At 48.8% G+C, this 19,775-nt stretch overlaps 3 protein-coding genes across 14 annotated transcripts; 1 reads left to right on the top strand and 2 right to left on the bottom strand.

Moving 5' to 3' along the window:
* The first annotated feature begins 164 nt into the window (after nt 1–164).
* Nucleotides 165–14,846, top strand: LOC140644880 (killer cell lectin-like receptor subfamily B member 1B allele C). Of its 10 annotated transcripts, none has more exons than XM_072848054.1 (11): nt 165–245; nt 606–689; nt 1,069–1,301; nt 2,393–4,918; nt 5,261–11,190; nt 11,297–11,613; nt 12,315–12,413; nt 12,772–12,912; nt 13,369–13,523; nt 13,924–14,024; nt 14,432–14,846. In XM_072848054.1, exons 6-11 carry the CDS (start codon nt 11,541–11,543, stop codon nt 14,595–14,597), a joined length of 735 nt encoding a protein of 244 aa, XP_072704155.1. In that variant the 5' UTR covers nt 165–245; nt 606–689; nt 1,069–1,301; nt 2,393–4,918; nt 5,261–11,190; nt 11,297–11,540; the 3' UTR covers nt 14,598–14,846. The 10 variants fall into 10 exon arrangements, with proteins under 10 accessions (XP_072704155.1, XP_072704163.1, XP_072704156.1 ...); XM_072848055.1 differs by lacking the exon at nt 165–245 and having other exon boundaries at nt 454–689; nt 2,393–4,024; nt 4,296–4,918; XM_072848056.1 differs by lacking the exon at nt 165–245 and having other exon boundaries at nt 454–689; nt 2,393–4,024; nt 4,462–4,918.
* On the bottom strand, nt 4,282–8,391 carry LOC140644791 (C-type lectin domain family 2 member B-like). The gene is given in 5 exon segments (XM_072847855.1): nt 4,282–4,495; nt 4,917–5,023; nt 5,466–5,638; nt 6,384–6,482; nt 8,188–8,391. Coding segments are annotated over 5 exon segments (651 nt in total). The 5' UTR covers nt 8,246–8,391.
* Nucleotides 14,847–14,892: 46 nt separating the features above from the next.
* On the bottom strand, nt 14,893–19,720 carry LOC140644884 (C-type lectin domain family 2 member B-like). 3 transcript variants are annotated; one of them, XM_072848070.1, is made up of 6 exons: nt 19,383–19,720; nt 17,425–17,581; nt 16,938–17,048; nt 16,422–16,603; nt 16,029–16,132; nt 14,893–15,651 (listed from the first exon to the last, which is right to left on the bottom strand). In XM_072848070.1, exons 2-6 carry the CDS (start codon nt 17,540–17,542, stop codon nt 15,498–15,500), a joined length of 669 nt encoding a protein of 222 aa, XP_072704171.1. In that variant the 5' UTR covers nt 17,543–17,581; nt 19,383–19,720; the 3' UTR covers nt 14,893–15,497. The 3 variants fall into 3 exon arrangements, with proteins under 3 accessions (XP_072704171.1, XP_072704172.1, XP_072704170.1); XM_072848071.1 differs by lacking the exon at nt 19,383–19,720 and adding an exon at nt 18,087–18,494; XM_072848069.1 differs by lacking the exon at nt 19,383–19,720 and adding an exon at nt 17,825–18,036.
* Between the last annotated feature and the right edge of the window lie 55 nt (nt 19,721–19,775).

Below are 19,775 nucleotides of genomic sequence, written 5' to 3' on the forward strand. Positions count from 1 at the left end.
GCCTGGTCCCCCACGGCCTCCTTGGTTCCCTGGGACCCCCAAGAACCCCTCCAGTGCTGCCCTAGACCCCCCCACACACACACACACATCCGCCCTAGGGCTTCCCCACACCGATCGCAAACCCAGCGCCTCGTATTTACCAAAATATTTCCCCGGCCCCGCGCCCCGGCTGCCGTCCCGCGGAGCTGGGGGAAAACCGCTGCCAAAACCGAGACCCGCCAGCAAATTCAGTGTCGCCCTTCGAGGTGGTGACCTTGGCAGGTTTATTGGGGGGGGGGGGGGGATTATAATATAATTTAATTTTTTAATTTAAAAAATTAATTAAATTTTAGTTTAATTAATTTTTAATTTAAAAAATTAATTAAATTTTAGTTTAATTAATTTTTAATTTCCTTGGGTTTTCATTTCCTTAAATTTTTAAATTTGATTTTTAAAGTTTCCTTGATTTTTTTAAAGTTTCCTTGATTTTTTTAAAGTTTCCTTGATTTTTTTAAAGTTTCCTTGATTTTTTTAAAGTTTCCTTGATTTTTTTAAAGTTTCCTTGATTTTTTTAAAGTTTCCTTGATTTTTAATCTCCAACCCCACATCCAACACTTTATTCCAAGCTTCGAGCAAAAAGGCGTCGGGAAGCGGCTGAGCACCCCCAGGTTGCGGCAGGCGGTTGGCAACGCCGGGGTCGCCCCCCCAATGTGAGTTACTCAACGCCGGGACCCCCGAGCCCCCCCGGTGTGCGTTATTGCCAGCGCAGGATGCGGCCTCGGTGCAGTGGGGTCGGGAAGGGGGGGTTCACCCCTGTGGGGGGAGGGGGTTCATCCATCCCCCATCCCAAAATTCCCCGCGCTCTATCTCAGCTGGAGGTGTTGGGCTCAGCACCGCTTGGCCGGATCCAGACAGCGCCGTCGTGGTGGACGCCGAGCCAATGTGCTGTGAGCTCTTTGTAGCGGTGCAGAAGCAAAAATGGGATGATGGGGGGGTTCCCCCCAAAACAATCACCCCAGGGCCCCCCCCCCCATCACCCCAGCATCCCTCACCAGCTCCGCAGCAGAGTCGCCTTCTTTATTTTTTTAGGTTTTTATTTAATCAACCCCCAGACCAGCTGGATCCAGGTGCGGCTTCTCAGCTCTGCAGGAAGCAGAAAAGCTTTGAAGACAGCTTTGATGTGAGCAGCCAGCCCGATGGTTCCTAAACCACGGAGATGTCCTACGCCACATCTCGTGAAGCTGCTAAGAAAGCCTGGCAAATTTCAATGCAACTCACCCCAAATCTCACTTTTAGGAGAACATCTTTAACAAATACAGCAGGTAGTCTTTAAAAAATAATCTGCTTTTTTGGGGATGCCCGAGGAGCTCAGCGATGCTAAAAGACGGGTTTGGTCTGGGAACTCCTCACACTTCACCTGTCTAAAGCAGGTTTTTTTCCCCCCCACGTTGACGTGCAAAGGCTGGAAAAATCCTAAAATAACAGGAAATGGCACCTACTGAAGTGTTTTCCACTGTGCTTCAAAGCAAGCCGGTGATTAAGGGCAGCCCCAGAATAGGTTCGTTAACCAACGATACGTTTTTACTGCAGTTAGTTGTCACAAACGGGAACAGCAGATTGTGCAGAAAACATCCCAAAAGTGTCAGCCGCTAAAAAAAACACCATTAAAACTCGGGAGCGTGAATTCAGCAGCACCCGGTACAATGAGAGAGAAACAAAGAGAAATCACAAAACACATTTAAAATTTAAAAAAAAAAAAAAGGCAAAAGTTTTGCCTATTCCTTCATCAATTTTTGGAAATTTCTGGAAAAATCCCTCACTTGGTGGTTTTGTTGCAGCTATTCCACCTCCCTCTGATGGGGTTCAGGGGTGAATCCTGCGGGTTCGTGGCCTGCAGGAAGACCAAAAAAACCCAGGTTTTTTCTTTGCTCTTTTCCTCAAAGAGGCAAATAAACGCTCAGTGTTTCCTACCTGACAGCAGAGATTTAATTCTAGGTCTTCTATTATTAGGGTATATATCTATATATTAGAGATAATTCTAGGTCTTCTCCTATCATTAGGGTATATATCTATATATTAGAGATAATTCTAGGTCTTCTCCTATTACTAGGATATATATCTATATATTAGAGATAATTCTAGGTCTTCTCCTATTACTAGGATATATATCTATATATTAGAGATAATTCTAGGTCTTCTCCTATTATTAGAATAAATATATATATCATTCTAGGACTTTTCCTATTATTAGGATATATATCTCTATATATTAAATGTCATTCTAGGTGTTTTCCTATTATTAGGATAAATATCTCTATATATTAAATATCTTTCTAGGTCTTTTCCTATTACTAGGATATATATATCTATATATTAGATATAATTCTAGGTCTTTTCCTTTCTTATTTTTTAGCGTTTCACCTTAAATAAAGAAAGCGTGGGACAGCACGTGCACAGCTCCATGGAAATGCAAGCAAGCGAGGTCGCCTAAGCTAAAAGTACAATGTAATAAATTAACGGCCCGCTTTGCAACGCTTTTGCAGGCAGAACGGGGCTGAAAAGCACCAAAAAAAGCACCTGAACTTAAGCACGAGCGCACGCGCTTATCTGAACGCGGCGATGGGAGGTCCCTTGCCACAATTCTCCTCATTTCGGCTGCAAGGATTGGTTGGGATTGAGGGAAAGTGGATTTTGAGGCACAATATTTGAAGCATGAATTTACCAGGGGAGGCGAGTCAGCTGTAACTCTCAGCATTGCTGTTTGACCCACACGTACAATAATAATAATAATGTGACAGATAATACCCTACTCCAGGTTAAATTTGGCTCCGTTTTCCAGCAGTAATTATGAAGTTATTGCTAAATAGTTTGCTTGTCATCTCTCTGATACTACCCTCAGGCCATCTCGTCTCGTGAAAATCTTGCGAGCAGCTCAAGGGTGCATTCAAAGCCCTCAAAAATACTCCATTTTGTTGTCATCGAGTGTTACACGATGCTGAAATAGCAGCTGATCTGCGGATGGCCCTTTCGTAGGGCGAGGATGGAGGCGGAGGGGGAGCAGGAAGGGTTTCCCTGGGGTCTGGGGCTACGCTGAGATAAACCCTGTTGATCCCAGGAGATGGAGCTGCCAACTCCACAAAGCGAGGACTTCGGTAATCCTGCTCCCCCAAAACCCCCTCACTGTGGTGAAACATCACTGGGAGAGGTGAGAAGGCAACGACCACCAAATTGCTAAAAGAGGAGCAAACAAAGAATTTCATCAGTCCTGGGAAGAAGCTGGATCCTTGAGCTATTACTGCTAAATACCGCTAAAAATGAAAGTGCTGCTAAAATCCTCGCGTTTACACCTTCGCCGACAGTCGCCCACTTGATGCTCATCAAAAAAAAAAAAGTCTTCCCTGGATGTGGTTGTCCGTGCAAATGTGTCATCTCATCAAGATGAGATGCTCAGAAGTCTTCCCTGGACACAGCGTTCCATGAAAACATGCCAAATCTTTTCTTTTATTCCTCCTTTTTCTTTAAAAACCTTGCTGGCTTTTTCTCTCTAACTTCAGCGGCGCATTAAGGTGAAGACGTCGCCTTCTCTCTTCACCAGTTGGAACTGCTTGCTTCAACCTTGATTTGGCAGGTCCTCCCCAATCCTGCCACTGTCCCACCCCCAGAGCTGTGTCCTTGGAGAGAATAATCTGATTTTTGATGCGTGGAAGTCTCTTCACCTTCATCTTGCTCTTGATACAGAGCCACGGATGGTCATGGGTTGACTTGGTTGCTTTGCCGCTTGGGCTTTCCCGAAGATGAGAGCAGCGAATTCTCGGCGGTCTTGCAAGCGTTGTCCATCCTCGCGTCCGTATGTCCATCCACATACTCGTAAGGTGTCGGGAAGCTTTTCTCAGCCAGCCAAGCCTGAAAGTTCCTGCTTTAACTCCACATAAGTGGGGAAAAGCCTAAAATTCTATGGCATTCGCCCATTTTTCTGGTTGTACCACGTAAGGCTGCAGACATCTCGCTAAGCTTCACCCTCCAGATGTCCTCCCCAGGGTCATCGGTACGCCTATGGCTTTCCTGTTGCTCTGACATTAAATCGCAGTAGGGTTATGTATAAGTCGTTGCCAGGTATGAATTGCAGGCGTGCTGTGAGTAATCACCAGATATTTTTCACTGGTCACATGGCAAAGCTGGCTTGGCAAATGCAAACACGTAATAACTTTTGTTCTTATTCGGCAATTTTTGTCAATTGGCTTTTTTCCCTGAGTTTGCTTTTTCTGTGGGGTGTTTTTTTTTTGAGGTTTTTCTTTTGTTTCCCTATCGTGCACCAGGTATTTGGGGTTGAGGAACGCTCCCTGCAGCCCCTTAGGAGCCGATGCAAAGGTTTTGAGCCCATCTCGTCCCGTTGCCCTTCCTTGGACTCTGCAGCTCAGGCTTATTGCAAACCCAGCTCCTCTCGGTGCTGCAGCGGGAGGAGCTGAGCCCGCTGTCGTTCAGGTAGGCGCAGAGGCCGCTGCTGTGGATCCGAAACCTGGAAGGACAGATGAGACAACCCACCTTAGATGGGGCCAGCCGGGAAGAGGAGAAAAAGCCCACATTGGCTTTTCCCCCGCTCTTCGGTTCTCATGGGCATCAATATGCCAATACTGATGCTGAATTATTTCTATTTTGGCAGCAATACGGGTTGGCCGTAAGAAACCTATTGTTTTGCAAGAATAAAACCCTCTTATTTAAAAATAAAAATCTAACTAACAATGTTTTCCCCACCAAACGCACCGCTTCCACCTCTCAATTCAAAGGGAAAAACGAGGGCCAGCTCTGGCTGCAACGTTGCTTTTCCCAAACGTCGTTGTCCCATTGCTACCTCTGGATCCACCTCACGTGAATGAATGCACATCTCGGGGCTGAAGAAACACCAACCCATGACACACCGATGAAGAACACAGACTCACAGGTGAGATAAACGTGAGTGGTTCACCCATTTCCATGGTTGCTCCTCGTCTTCCCGTGAAAGGCCGATCCAATGCTCTGAGATGCCTTTATATCTCATCACGAAGCTCTGAAAAAGAGGAGAGAGAAAGGCTTTACGGCAGGTCGCAGGGCTTTGGGACGTCTCCGGCTGGTCACCATCTGCAGAAACCTCCTTCCAACCAATAATCTATATTTTAGCAGTTGCTCGTGCTCCTTTAGGGCTCCCTTGGTGCTTGAACCTTTCAATCTACTACCAAAAAGTGTAATCTTTAAGGCAGAGCTTCATTATTGCGTGAAACCTGGCTTTTTTTTTTTTTTGCTACAGTTCTTGCATTGATTGGCTTTGGTGAGAAATTTGAGGAGAACCATGATGACCTACCCTCAAGAAAACCATTTACCCCATCTCCTCGCCCCAGATCTCCAAGGAAGATCCTGGAAGAGCAGTCAAAGAAACCAAAAGGTGGCAAATACATCACATTGGTGGCTTCTCCCCCCCGCCCCACGCTAAGCATGTCCTCATGTCTCCTTACCAAGTCCTCCACGCTGTCGAGCATGGCCAAGGAAGCACCGAGTGCCGAGCAGTTGTCCTGGCTGGATGTCCAGTTCCCCTCGGCCTCCGAAAAATAGTAGCATTTTCCTCTGTACCCGATCCAGTCGAACGGACACCGAAAACAGGGTTGGGGACGAGGCTGAAAAGCCTGCACTGTCATCGATAGGGCAACAGCGTTAAGGAGCAGCACCTTCCCCTTGACTCTCCAGGGTGGGGGTGGTCATCCTCCACCCCATGGCCTCCAAAAGTCTCTTCCCATCTGCCTCAACAGTGAGAGGAAAGAAAAATGAAGGCACCAAGAGAAGTCTTGGGTGGATTGGAGGGAGGAAACAAGCTGAAATCATTGTGGTGTTGGACAAGAAATGTGGGTGCTGTACCTTCAAAGAAGAAAACAGGGTGGTGGCCTTCAAAGATGCAAGTTTTAAGAGGATTTCCAGAATAGCCCTATCCCTAAACGCACCCTTAGGTGTTGTTATCCGTCATTAACGCAAAAGCAGCGATGGGCAAAGGACAGAAAAAAAGGTTCTCTTGTTCCTGCAGACTTCTTGGCTTGGTGGGACTCATGCCACCATCTCTTGCTGCTTGGAGAAACAGCAGAGAAACACCCCCTTCTTCTTGGGGAAAAAAAACCAACACCTTTGGGAAAGCTCAGATGACTGTACACGTGAAGCGGCTCTTTCTGTTGGTTTTTAAGGGTTTCTGGGTGAGAAAGGGTTTCTTGGGTTTGGTCTTCTGTAGAAAGGCTTCTCTGCTCATTGAAACGTCCCTCTCCTGGAGAGGACAGCCTCTTGGGTTGAGCTGCGTCTTCCCTGGGAGGATGGAGGTGGATCTGGCACACGTGCAACGACCCAAAGTATCACAGAGACATTCCCCATGAGATGAAAACCTCGATACTCACCTGCAAAAGTGATGGCCGTGACGAGCAGAGCTATGAACAGCACCGCCATTGTCACCTGGCAGGCAACACGCGCCTCTGGCTTCATCTCAAGGCTGTAACCTACAGGAGAAAGAGCCCTTCAACGCCTTTGCGGGGGTGCGGAGAGGAGCAACACGCTCCAGAGGTCCCAGCTGTTGGCCAAAAAGATGGTTTTTCCTCCTCTCCCTCAAGGACGAAGGGGACTTTTAACGCAATCTCCCCATATCGGGCCATCGTGGAGGGCAGTGAGCCCCACATCTGAGCGCTTGGGGGATGCTCATCAAAAGCATCTTTGGGAAGAGCCTTCCTAAAGGACAGGCACCGCTTGCTGCCCAGATGGGGAGAGGTTAATCTCTTCCCCATGCCGAGTGGACTTGCTCTCATTTTGGGTGAGAACCATCAAAAATTCTTCTCCACGTGGAAGAAAATGCTCTATTTTTTCACTTTGGGGAACTCTTCCTTATGTCTCCTCCCCAGTTCCAGCTGTGAACTCCTGCCCTGCAATGCACCATGGTTAAAATTGTTTTAATTTCTGGGTTCTACTTCATTGTTACAGCTCAGTGGACCTCCTTCTCCACCTAAACCGAGACACTTTGGCTCTTGCCAATGATCCGGTCACTCCATCTCTGGGTTTTGTGATCCAGACCATGCTCTTTCCCCCCACCATGAGCAATGAAAATTCTGTTTCCTAAGAGTTTTACCTAAAAATCTCAGTGTTTTCACCCAGTGGCACTTCCCCCATTTGTCTTTTAAGCTTCCCCCTCTTTGTCCCCATCTCTCGAACGAACCAAATCTCAAACAAACCCTCCTTTCCCCTCCTCCGCCCTCCCTCCCCGTGCAAAAACGATGTTAGAAAGTAAGTCAGAAACCAAATAGGCCAAAGAATTTTAAAAAGCCATATTAAAAAAAAAATCAACAAATCAAAAAAATCGACAAATAGAAAAATCAACACGTCAAAAAATTAACACATCAGAAAGTCGACAAATAGAAAAACCAACAAATTTTAAAAAATGACAAATTTTAAAAAATCAACAAATTTAAAAAATGCATCAAAAATCAACGAATCAAAAATCAATTAAAAAATCAACGAATCAAAAAATCAACACATCAAAAAATCAACCCATCAAAAATCAACGTATCAAAGATCAACGAATAAAAAAAATCAATAAATCAAAAAAATCAACAAATAAAAAATCACCAACTTAAAAATGCGACAAATACGCCAAATCAAAACCCCATTCCTCAAAATCGTAGTCGCTGGCCGGGGAGGGAGATGATGGAAAAGACCCCGAGGGCCCCTTTTCTACGTGATCGTGCACCAAGGGGGTGACGGGGACGGGAGGAAGAGTCAGGAGAACCAGCGCAGGGCAGCGCTGAAGGGAAGGCAGAGAGTAAGAAATATTTTGCTGACCGGACTTAAATCCCAGACTTATTTTTGGCGTCTTTTAACGCTTCGGCTGTTCCAAAATGGCTTTATTCTCATTCAGAATAAAGCAGAAATTTGCAATCTTTGAGGGGAAAAAATAAAAAAAGACCCCCAAAAAAACCCCAGCGACTCAAGTGCCGCAGGGAGGATTAATCATAGAAAGGGAGCTGAGACCGTTTAGAGCAAAAATTCCATCTGCTGATCAACCAAAATTTTCCCCTGAGAGAAGTGCTAGAAAAAGCTTTTTTTTTCCCTAACCCCCCCTTACCTCAGCTGGTTTTTGTCCTCAAATTATAGAAGTATTAAAAAACAAAAACAGGAACCCCCCAGCAATTCTTCAGTTCGTTGCTCTACAGTTACCTGCCCGCTTGCTCCTTTCCACACCCAAAAATCCGGCATAATCCCTCCTTTCCTTCATTTTGGGGCTTCCACCTCCGCGGGTGCTCCCGCCTCACCTGCCAAGCAAAGCGTCACCTATCAGAGGTGTCCCGAAGGCTGTCGGGCCTCAGCCTCCCCGTAGGATTTTCAGATCGGGATCCCGAGCAGAGGTAGGAACTCCTTGCGGAGAAATATCCTTTCCACCCTTACGATGTTAATTTTGCACATTAATTTTAATTTTGGGGCGTCTAGAAGTCTTTCCGCTAGCGGTTAGGAATATCAACGGGCAGCGTGACGTCAGGGGAAGGAAGGAGACGGCATCAGTGCCGGCGGACGCGTATTTCCCTCGGTGGAAGGTAGCAGGATGAGAAAGGAGACGGAGGGTGTTTGGTTTTTTGAAACTGCCAACCAAAACCACGTTGGTTTTTTTAAGGGCAGCAGTGGGGTTTAAGAGGATATTGCTTGTCTCCCCTCAATTAAAATTTCCTCTCCACAATTAAAGTTTTCTCCCCATTAAGTTTTTTTCCCCAATTAAACTCCCCCCCCCCATTTAAAATTTTCTCCCCCCTCAGTTAAAATCTTCTCCCTGCAATTAAAGTTTTCACCCAACAATAAAGTTTCACCCCCACAATTAAAGTTTTCTCCCCACAATCCAACTTTTCTCCCCCAATTAAAGTTTTCTTCCCCCAATTAAAATCTTCTCCCTGCATTTAACGTTTTCTCCCCCCAATTAAAATTTTCTCCCCACAATTAAAATTTTCTGCTCCCAATTAAAGTTTTCCCCCTGCAACCTTTTCTCCCCCAATTAAAGTCTTCTCCCCCAATTAAAGTATTCTCCCCCAATTAAAGTCTTCTCCCCCAACTAAAATTTTCTCCCCCAATTAAAATCTTCTCCCCCAATTAAAATCTTCTCCCTGCATTTAAAATTTTCTCCCCCAATTAAATTCTTCTCTCCCAATTAAAATCTTCTCCCCCAATTAACATTGAAGTCCAACTCCCCCAGCCCCCCAAGCCCCCTTACCTGGATCCGGCCAGTGGGAACAAGCGGGATGCTGCGGCCTGCCCTCCCCTGCTAAGAGAAATGTGAAACAGAAACTATTCAAAAATGAAATCTTTGGGGGGGGAGTGTTTGGGTTTTGTTGGTTTTTTTTTTTTCCAGGGGATTTTCAGGAGGATCCTCGGGGGCAGACGGGGAAGGGGCTGCCCGCCCACCAGCAAAACCGCAGCGCGTCCAGCTCCACCCCGCGCCCTCCGCACCCCCTTTTCCTGCATTTCCCCTTTGGGTTGGTTTGGTTTTTTCCGCCGGGGAGGACGGACTACCAAAAAGACTTATTTTGGGGTGCGGGAGGGGAAAACTGCTGGAGATCGCTTTGCTCCGGGGTGTCGGGGTACCCCAAAAGGCACCGCAAGGATGCCACGAGGGTGAGGTGCGATGGGCAGGTGGCTCCCTCCAGCCCAATTCATGATTTTTTTAGAGAAAAATCTCTAAATATTCTTTTTCCCACATCGCCGCCTCCCGCCAACTCGCGCCGTCGAGCCAAGGCCGGATCCCGTCTCCCCCCACCCCCATTAAACCCCCGATCCTTCCCCCACCCCCAATAAATGGGATCATCAAGCGCATGGGAAAACACTAAAAAAGCAGTGTTCTTGCAATTAAGCTATCTGCCTCCAGGTTTTTACCCCCAAACCCTAATTTATGTTCTTTTTTGTTTTTTTCTCCTTGTTTTTCTAAGCGAGGGTTGCACCCCACCCGAGCCGCCGCTTTTGCAGCGCGCAGGAAGAGCGAAGCATGAAAAGCAGCTCACCGCAAAAACTTTCCATGCGGTAACAAAGCCTGCAGGCGGAAAAAAAATAAAACTAAAAAATATGTAAAAAATCAAAATCAAAAAAAAGGTGGCGCTTTTCCCCCTGGGGCCTTTGGGTTTCTCCTCTGTTGCCCCGTTTCTTGCTGCTGGCAGGTATTGGGGCAAAATTCTGCTATTTTTTTCTTGCTGCCTTTTGGGTAGATGGGGGGAAAAAAAAAAATCATCATTTCTACCCCTCTAAGAAGGCATCACAGGAGGAGACAAACCCCGTTTGGGGGTTAACGTGCACAAAAAAAGGAGAAAAGTGAGGGGAAGGGCGGGCGTCGCCTGGGGATTGCTGGGTGCTCCCTGCCGGGTGCTCCCTGCGGTGCTCGAAGGGTGCCAGAGCTGGAGGCTGTGAAAGCGCCCGGCGGGTGTGGGAGGGTGCGCTGGCCGGATCACGCCAAACCAAAGTGAAGGGAAGTAAAGGAAAAGTAAAATAAAAGTAAAGGAAAAGTAAAGCAAAGGAAAGGAAAAGTAAAGTTAAAGTAAAGTAAAAGTAAAATAAAGTAAAACAAAGTAAAATAAAGTAAAAGTAAAATAAAGTAAAAGTAAAGTAAAAGTAAAATAAAGTAAAACAAAGAGTAAAATAAAGTAAAAGTAAAAGTAAAATAAAGTAAAAGTAGAGTAAAAGTAAAATAAAGGTAGAGTAAAAGTAAAAGTAAAGCAAAAGTAAAATAAAGTACAAGTAGAGTAAAAGTAAAGTAAAAGTAAAATAAAATTAAAAATAAAAGTAAAATAAAATAAAGAAGCAAGGTAAAATAAAAGTAAGATAAAAGTAAAAGAAAAAAAAAGTAAAAGTAAAGTAAAATAAAATAAAATAGCATTTAAGAAGTCATTAGCAGCCTGTGGAAACGGGCAGTAGGCAGCTGCTCTGCCTCGTCCAGTGCAAGAGCTGGGCGATCCCTGCGCCCCGGCCACGCGCGGCTCTCCCTGCCGCGGGACGGGACGGGACGGACGGGACGGGACGGGACGGACACCGGCTGCTGCGCCCAGGGCAGGCGGAGCAGAAGGAGAAGCCACGCGCGGCCCAAGCCGGCTCGGCTCGCTCGCAGCCAATATTCTGGGGAAGAAACACCACAGATCGCCTCTCTCCTCCTCGCCTGATGACCTGCCTCCTGCCACGCTGATCCAGACCCCGGTATGCTTCACCCGACCCTCAAAAACCTTATTTAAAGGCTTTTTTAATTATTTTTTCACCTCTGCATGGTTTCCCGGCTGCTTTGGCATAATCATTAAACCCGTAGGTGTTTCTACGCCTCCAGATGTGCGACCTCCTCCTGGCTAGAGGACAGCTACCCCCTCACCGGCCTTAATTGACAAGGGAAGGCTATAGGATATATAAATTTTAAAAAAAAAAAAAAGATAAAAGGCCCAGCTAATACCATTTCCTGGGGCCAGACGCAGGCGCGAGCAGGTCGGTCATAAGGCAAGAGGTTGCCCAAGAACGGCTTCACTCTTGGGACGCTGTTGCAATCTTCTGAAGTGGTCATGGCTGGAGAAATAGTCTACGCTGATTTAAGGCATCTTGGGGATGGTTTTTCTCCTGCCGAGAAGCGTCACAGTAAGTGCTATTTTTTGGGGGGGGAAAAAGCGCTTATTTCGAGCTTTGCTTGCTTCTCCAGCCCCGTGTTGAGGTTTCCAAGGAGAACGTTGGATGGATTAAATGTCTTCTGAGGTGGGATCCTGGCTTGCATAGAGGGGGGAGGGTTTTTTTTCCCCCCTCTATGCAAGGAAAGGATGGGGGAGAGGGAAGCCAGCAAACATCTGGAGGTCAAACAGTTTCTGCCTCTGAGACCCTTCACTTGGTGGCAAAAATGGGTCCCCAGAAGCCCAACGTGGGCCAACGCACCTTGCCGGGAAGCAAAGCTGCCGAGACCACGTCTGGGATCCTGGTGGAGATGAGGTCTGGAGAGACCCATGTCCCACCGACTCCCAGCTCTACCGCCAGCGGGTTCCACCTGCTCTAAATTCAGCCAATTTCGGAAGGTTTCGGGTCTGCTAAGCTCCATCCTTGGGTGCCCAAGGCTGCCCTTGAGGCCCCTCCACCACCCGAGGTGATGCCCTCACTTCTGCATCCAACCTCTAGACCTCATCAGTGGTGATTTATTTTTTCTGGAGGAAGCCAAGCAGCTGTAAACTTCTGCTCAAACTCGCTGGCTTGACAGAGGGGCTTCCCCCCCCGCCGCCCCCTTAAAAAAAACCCAGCTTTTTCATGTGAAAATGTGTTTGGGTTTTTTTTTAAGCAAATGTGGCCTCTTTCAGCTCCCGCCTTGTGCCCACGGTGGCATGGGATCCTCCTGAAAGTCAGTGGGCTGGGGCACCTCGTCCTGCTGGTGCTGGTGGTGGTGCTGAGCGTGCAGGGTGAGTACCCAGCTCTTATCTACATCTCAAAAGGCAGCGAGCAAGTTTGGCGGGGAAATGGGGTTTTATTTCAGCATTTCAGCCTTTGGAAGGGACGAGGTTGCCCCGTGGAAATCCAACGAGATGCGTCACCCACCAAGAGTAAACCCCCCTCTGAAATAAACCTGGCCTATCCCCGTAGCTTTTAAACAAGGGTGGAGGATACAAGCCCCGCTTTGCAGACTGGCTTCGTTAACCGGACGCAACCACGGCGGGGAAAAAGGAGGGTTGCACAAAATCAAACCCAGCCCGACCTGGTTTTTGTGGTTTTTTTATCCCCAGCCAGCCACAGCCTCTCACCCCACGTCATTCCTCCAAGTTTTTCAGGGCTCTCGGCAGCCAGCGCCAACAAGTGCTCCCCAACAAGACAGTGAGATTCAGGGAAGGAACCATACGGAGCGATGCCCAATTTCATCCCTGATGCGGTATTTCTGCAAGTCCCTCTGGGAGACCCCCACAGGTAACCCACTTCCCACCCGGCTCTGCTGGGAGATGCTCAGGTGGGACCTTCGGTGGGGCTTCCCTCCCACCCAATTGCAAGGGTGCCCTTGGGGATGCGAGCCCACCAAGGGTTATTTGGCAAAGACGAGCGTTGCAAGGAAGAATTATTTTTTGCATGCAATTTTTTACTGACCCCCTCCCTCTTCCATGGAGGAGCAGGGTCAACCCTAAGGAGGAGGTTCCCCACCACCCTTCCTCCACCCCAACCAGCCATTAGCATCCTTGTGGTCACCCCACCGCAGTCCTCCTCCTCATCTCCGGAGCAGGAAAAACCACCACAAAGTGAAAAAAAACCCTCAAGGATGGGGAAAGAGCTGGGCCATGGGAAGGGGAAACCCTTGGTGCCTTTCAGCTGGTGGTTGGGGAAGACCCTGACGGCCCTTTGCGGTGTCTCATGGCTCTTTCTCCTCTTCAGCCAGTGCTGGCTGCAAGCTGTGTCCTCAGGACTGGCAGCTCCATGGGGAGAGTTGCTACCGGCTTTCCAAGGAAAAGGGAAGCTGGACTCAAGGCAAGAAAGACTGTGAAAATCACGAGTCTCAGCTGGTAGTGCTCCGGGACAAGAAAGAAAAGGTAAATACAGAGGAGGAGGCTTGAAAAGGACCTGAAAGTCCTTTTTTTTTAGGTGGGCAGCAGAAGGGTTTGGGGTTGCAACAGTGGCTTTCACCCATCTCCTGCTCTGATGTCTCCTAAGAAGTGACCAGGAAGAAAAAGGGGCTGAATCATCACCTAAAACCCCTCTGTGTCCCCGTGACACGGGAGGAAGAGGAGGGATGCAGAGCTCAGATGGAGACATCGGTGTCTCGGGCTCTGTATTTAAGCTGGTTTCACCCCAGAGCTGCCTTTAGAGACGGTGCGAGGCAGCGTTCAAAGCACGGGGGACATTCGTGTCCCATCTATTTGGGGATGAAAGGAGTCAGATTTACTCCGTGGCTTTGCACCCCACAAAACTCCGGTCACCTCCATTTCCCAGGAGTACATCAAGAACAGGCAGAGGCACACGGTGTGGATTGGATTAATATCATCCCACAAGAAGTGGAGATGGGTGGACAACACATCCTTCGACACCAAAATGTGAGTGTAGCAGCAATCCGTTAGCGTAAAAAGCGGCTTTGCTCCATGGCAGACCCGCTGCGTGCCCCAACCCATCCCTCCAAGATTTTGCTGTCTATCCCAACGGTCTCGTACGCCCCTTGCCAAAGCTTTGCAGACCAAGAGTTGGGTTTAGGGAGCACGGAAACCCACCACCTCCCACCATCCCCGTGCAACCAACATGGCTTTTAACGGCCTGTGCACACTCGTTGCAGACCTTAGTGCAAGCGCAGCAACCTGCGCTCAAATCCGGGCAACCCACCAGTGAGAAATCGGCCGTAGCACGATGAGATGGTGCAGAAAAAGGGCAGGAGAACCCCCCCACCTCCCTTCTTCTGCAAGCCTGGAAGAGTTTGCTCCTCTCGGGCAATAAAATTGTTGTTCGGCAGGTTTGGCCCCCTGGAGCAGGTGGATAAAGGGTGCGGGACACTGAAAGACGAGACGTTGGAGGGCGATATCTGTGATGGCGAACACAAGTGGGTTTGCCAGAAAGACCCTTTCCAGCTCCCCCCGTTGACGGCAGGAGATGGAGAAAAACGCGATGCCTCCATCTGATGCCTGCCCGTCCCGAAACGCCCAGCCTGTGAGATTCTTGCCGCCGATATTTGGGGTGAAGCCAGCCCTGTCTTCACCGTTACGGCTCTGCAAGAGATTTCAGGATTTGCAAATGCATTTCCCACACAGGTCAAGATAATTTTTTGGCGGGGGGATGCAGATGAACCCCCGAGCTGGGAAAGCAGCAAGGTGCGTGCCCCAGGCGCTGTGTCGATAGAACTACGGCATCAATAAAAGCCTATAAAACCGGTTAGCTTCAATTTGTGGAAATAATACACGGATTTGCGAATAAGAGTAGCGGTGGCACCAAATGTATATTAAGCATGGCAAAGCTCGACTAAGGACAGTTTTCCTGAGTGATGGCTGCAGCACGTGCCGCCCTCAGCGCAGCCGAGAGCATCAGCATAGGGATGGATGCAGGCAGCTGGGGTTTGTTCCGGTTCTGGGGGTTTAGGGGGATCTTTTGGGGGGTTTTTTTGTCTTTTGCAGGGTTTTTTTTGTCTTTTTGGGTTCTTTTTGTTGTTTTGGGGTTATTTGTTGTTGGTTTGGAGTTGGTTTGGTTGTTTTAGTTTGGGGTTTTTTTTTGGTTTTGAGAATTTGAGGAGGCAGGTTGGGTTTTGATTTGGGGGGTTTTGTGGGTTTTTTTTTAATTAAAGCATTTTTTTACAAAAAATAAAACCCAAAAACACGCCACGGACTTAAGTGGCAACATACGGCTTTCGAAAGTCCATCAAAAACACTTGATGAGCGCTTTCTGATAACAGCAGTACAACAGCAACAAGAGATGGATGATAGAACAGAAAGTCTCCCGAAGATACAAATTCATAAATGTTGGTGCTGTGTTTTACCAAAGAAAACTCTATTTTCTTCGCCACCTGCAACATGGGATGAAGCTCCTGTTTACGGCATCTTTTCTTGTGGATATGCTTTTTGCTTCCAGAGGATGTAGTCGTCAGGTCTGCTGCAGAGCCAGTTCTTCTTTGTGTGGCACAGGGATGAGCTGATCCTCTCCTGGTTCAGGTACGCACATTGCCCACCACCCCGCACCTCAAACCTGCAACGCAGAGACGCTCGGGAGAGCAAGAAAAGGAGGAAAAGAAGAAAGCTACCCCCCCAAAAAATGAAGCAAAGCTGGGAGTTCCTCAGTAGGAGGGAAGGGGTGGTGTTCAGCTGAAGGTATCTAATAGGGGATTGGCGTGCAGCACCCTTGGTCCATCCCAAACCTCCCATGGAAAGCCGGGGGCTGCTTGGCACGGTGGCAGGAGAAGGTCCCCATCCCAGGACGGGTCATCTCCGACCCTCTACGCAATCGCATCCCGGGGGAGGGGAGAAGCGACGCCACAGCCCCCCGGGGCCATTTCCAACCACACCCAGAGACAAACCTGCCCCATTTGCCAACCCCAAGCACCCGACATGGACAGAGGGACCGACCAGTTGTTGAAGGCCGTGCCGTCGGTCCACCACCAGCTGTCGTCCTTCTCCTTTCGCAGCCCAAACCAGTGGTTGGCTTCGCCTTTATATCGTTTAATGAAGGTCTTTAAAGCAAAGAAACATCGTGTTTTAGGTAGTCTCGTCTTCCCCACCTCCTCTTTTCCACCTGTGTCCATCACCCCACCCAGAGGTGGGACTTTCCTCAAGGCATCTGCTCCTGGCTGCAGCATTGGATGCAATTTGGGGCCAAACCAGTTTCTGGTCTGGTTTTGGTTTGTTGGTTTTGGTTTTTTTTTTTTTTCTTGGTCTCTTTTTTTGGTTGGTTTGGAATTTTTTTTTTCTCCATGTTTCCCACCCTGGTGCTAGTCTAGGAGCACAAGGCGCTGTCCTCACCAATTCATCCATGTTGCTTATGACAGCCAGTGAAGCTCCCAGGGCCTCGCAGCTTTCCTGACTTGTGGTCCAATTGCTCTCAACCTCAGAAAAATAATAGCATTTCCCTTGGAAACCAAGCCAGGCGTCTGGGCATACGTGGGAGAACTCCGGGTGAGGCAAATGGGATCCCAAACGTACAGCTGAAAAAGAAAAAGCTGAGCGAGATGCGTGGGCAGCTCTAAAAAGCAGGAAAATGGGATTTATTCTTTCTTTTTTTCCTAGAATCTGCAGCGGGGAGGGGAAATGGGAGACGATGTCCTTGGGGAAGTGAGTGATGTGACTGAGTAAGGAGCCAGGATGCCTGGATCATGGCTTAGGGGGAAAAAAGGGGGGTGTCTCCCCCCACCCCCCCAAAGCGGGCTTGGCGCTTTGCTCAGGAAGCATCCCTCAATGCTGGGAAAATCGTGCAAACCCCCCCGCCCTCCTCCCCCTGGTCCAGATCCTCCCTATGGGGGACGCCTGGATGGGACTCACCCGTCAAGGCCACCAGCAAGGCGAAGCTGAGGAGCCCCAGCACCACGCACACAGGGATGAAAACCCGCGACGAGCGGGATCCTCCCCCGTCTGATGTCTCAGTGGTGAATCCTGGGGGAGGAAGGAGCAGGAGAGGGTGTGAGCTGGGTCCTTTCCCCCCATTTTTTTGCCCTTTTTTCGGCTGGATCCTCAGTCCTGGCCGGGACAAGGGACCCTTCTGGGGCTCGGGAGGGTGGGGGAAGCTCGCAGAGGCTTGAGGGGCTGCCCGCGAGGCAGGGGAGAGCAGACGTGTGTGTCCTTCAAAGGCACCAAATGTGTGTTTGAGGACCTAGAGATGGGATTTCGGTTTTTCAGCCTTTAGAGGTGGCCACAGCGTGAAATTTAGGATAGATGTGCTTGGGTCCATCTGCGCCCACCCACAAAACTCCGTCCCCCTCCCGCTGGTGCTCCACCGAAGCGAGATGCTCTGCCCACCCCCTGCTCTTACCCAGCATGTTGGGGTTTTTCCGAGCGTTACTGCACTTGTACTCTTGCTGTCTCTCATTGTAGGTGTGCAAGGGTTCCTCTTGGGCTGAAGAATTTCTGTTTTGGGTTCCTTTCCCCATCCCAGGTAGAGAAGTGTCCAGCCTGGAGGCTCACAGCCACTGGTGTTTGTGGGTACCAGGGCAGGAGGGGGTAAGGGGGGGAAGAGAAAGATAAAAAGAGAGGAAAAAGGGAGAGAGGAGAAAAAATAGGGAGAGGGAAAAAAAGGGGAGAGGAGAAAAGGGGAGAGGAGAAAAGGGGAGAGGAGAAAAGGGGAGAGGAGAAAAGGGGAGAGGAGAAAAAAGAGATGATTAAAGAGAGTTTAAATATTAACAGCTATTAAATGTAAATTATTAACTCTTTACCTTTTAAAGGGAGTTCAAGGGTTTATGCAGGGAGACGGATCTGCTGAGGGGTCATGAGCCACTGCCGCGGGGTGGGGGGGGAGAGCAACTCAAAGTGGGGCTGGTGGTTTCACACCCCTGCCCTCCCCAGAAACCCCTAGGAGGGAACGCAACTGGGTTGAAAAGAAGCCTCCTCCTCCTCCTGCTCAGGCTGCTGCCTGGCAGGTACTGCCTGCAGAGTTGTTTTGCTCCCCAGAACCCCCTTATCTCAGTTCCTCCTCACCCTTCTCTCAGTTCCTCTCTGCCCTTGCACCGAGCAAAGGGCACGGTTGTTTTTCTCTGCCCCAGCCAAACAGGTTGCAAGAGCTTTTAGTCCCTCCCTGGCTCTTGTGTACCTCAGCGTTACAAAAGCGTTTGTTAGTTTAATAAAGAAGGTGCCCCAACAAGCTGGGCTTGCTGCAACAATAATCCTGCCTTCAGGTTTTGGTTGTCAGTAAACAGAACAGGAAAAAGCACAAAGACTTTCCCTTCCCCTGCACGGGAGGGGGAATTTGCAGGAGGAAAATCCAGGGCTTGAGGATCTGCTCGGAGAGAGCGTTGCAGAAACAGTTTTCAGGTTCAATTTGGCAGTAGAGCAGAGAAAAAGCCGTCGCAAGGGTGGGCTGGGAAGGGCTTTCCCGTCCCTGGAGGTACCTAAAAATGTGCTGAGACAATATCCGGGCTTAGTCCTATTTCTGAGCAGGCTCTGAGTCAGAAACCCTCCAGCCCTGGGCAGGGTGAGCTCTTACTGCTGAAGCATTAACATTTGAGAAATTAAACTAGCACTTCAAGATTAAAAAAAATCCCCGGCCCAAGCTTTCAGTTTCCCCAGTTCAAGTTGAAGCCTGCTGTTCCGCTTTGGCTCTACTTTGTAATGACGACTGTAAAAATTAAACAAAATCCCCTTAAAAAAGACCCCGTGGAGGTTTGTGTTTTCCACACACCCCCCCCCAAAATTAAGGGATCCCCCAGGGCTGCCCGAGCTCCTGCCCAGGTTTTATCCCTCCCAAGCCCCCTGTGGTTTCCAGCCGATCCACTCCAGCTCCCCAAAACTCGCTATTAATTCCACTTAATTGAAACAAATCTAAGTCCTTTTTATCATTTCATTATTCACCTCTTTTCACCATAATTTTCTTAATTCCCTTCCAGAGAAAGCAACCCTGTTAGCTAGAAGGGCCTGAAAAAAAGCCCAATCAGTACTGCAAAGTGCTGACAAAGCAGGAAAACAGAGAGAAAAAAATTAAAACCCAGCTAAAAATACGTCCAGAAACTTGAACCCACCCCCATAAAAGCGGCAGAAGGGACAGGGCATGTATAGTGACAAAAGCTTTCATGAAACAAGCTGAAAAATAGTGATTTGGGGGGGGGTTCTTCCCCCCCCCCCCCTATAATTTGCCACTATTAATTTAGGTGGTTGATTCTTTCAGCCCCCCCAAATAGGAGCCCTCTCCCTGGCTGGGTCCCACCCCATCCCAGCCCCAGCATTGCTCCAGCCAACCCCTGTTTTGGCAGGTGAGAAGACGCTTTCCCCAGAACTTACCCTCCCAGTAGCGCACATAGAGCCTGAAACTAACTTCCGCAGGCTGCTCGACTACCGATGCGTGCCGTGGAGGAACGATGACGCTGTCCCAGCGGCCACGGTCCCAGTGCTCACCCCAGTAGCTTGGGTGTGGGCCTGGGGCTCCGTGGGCTCGGAGGCAGGTGAAGAAACACCTCAAGAAACCATTGCTTTAAGCTTTATGCTTAAGAGTTTCCAAGCAGGAAGAGGATTTTTTTTTTTTTTTTGGCTTTTTTCTATCATTTTTGCTGAATAAAATCAGCCGAGTAGGGGTTTTTAAACAGACCCTGTAGGCGGGTGGTGCTGAAGGCGCCGTGCTCACCCTGCTCCCCAAAGGTTTGCAGTCATTTCTCAACCGTTCTGATGGCTTCTGGA

Source organism: Ciconia boyciana, chromosome 29 (assembly GCF_034638445.1).
Source record: "Ciconia boyciana chromosome 29, ASM3463844v1, whole genome shotgun sequence".
Lineage (NCBI taxonomy): Eukaryota > Metazoa > Chordata > Aves > Ciconiiformes > Ciconiidae > Ciconia > Ciconia boyciana.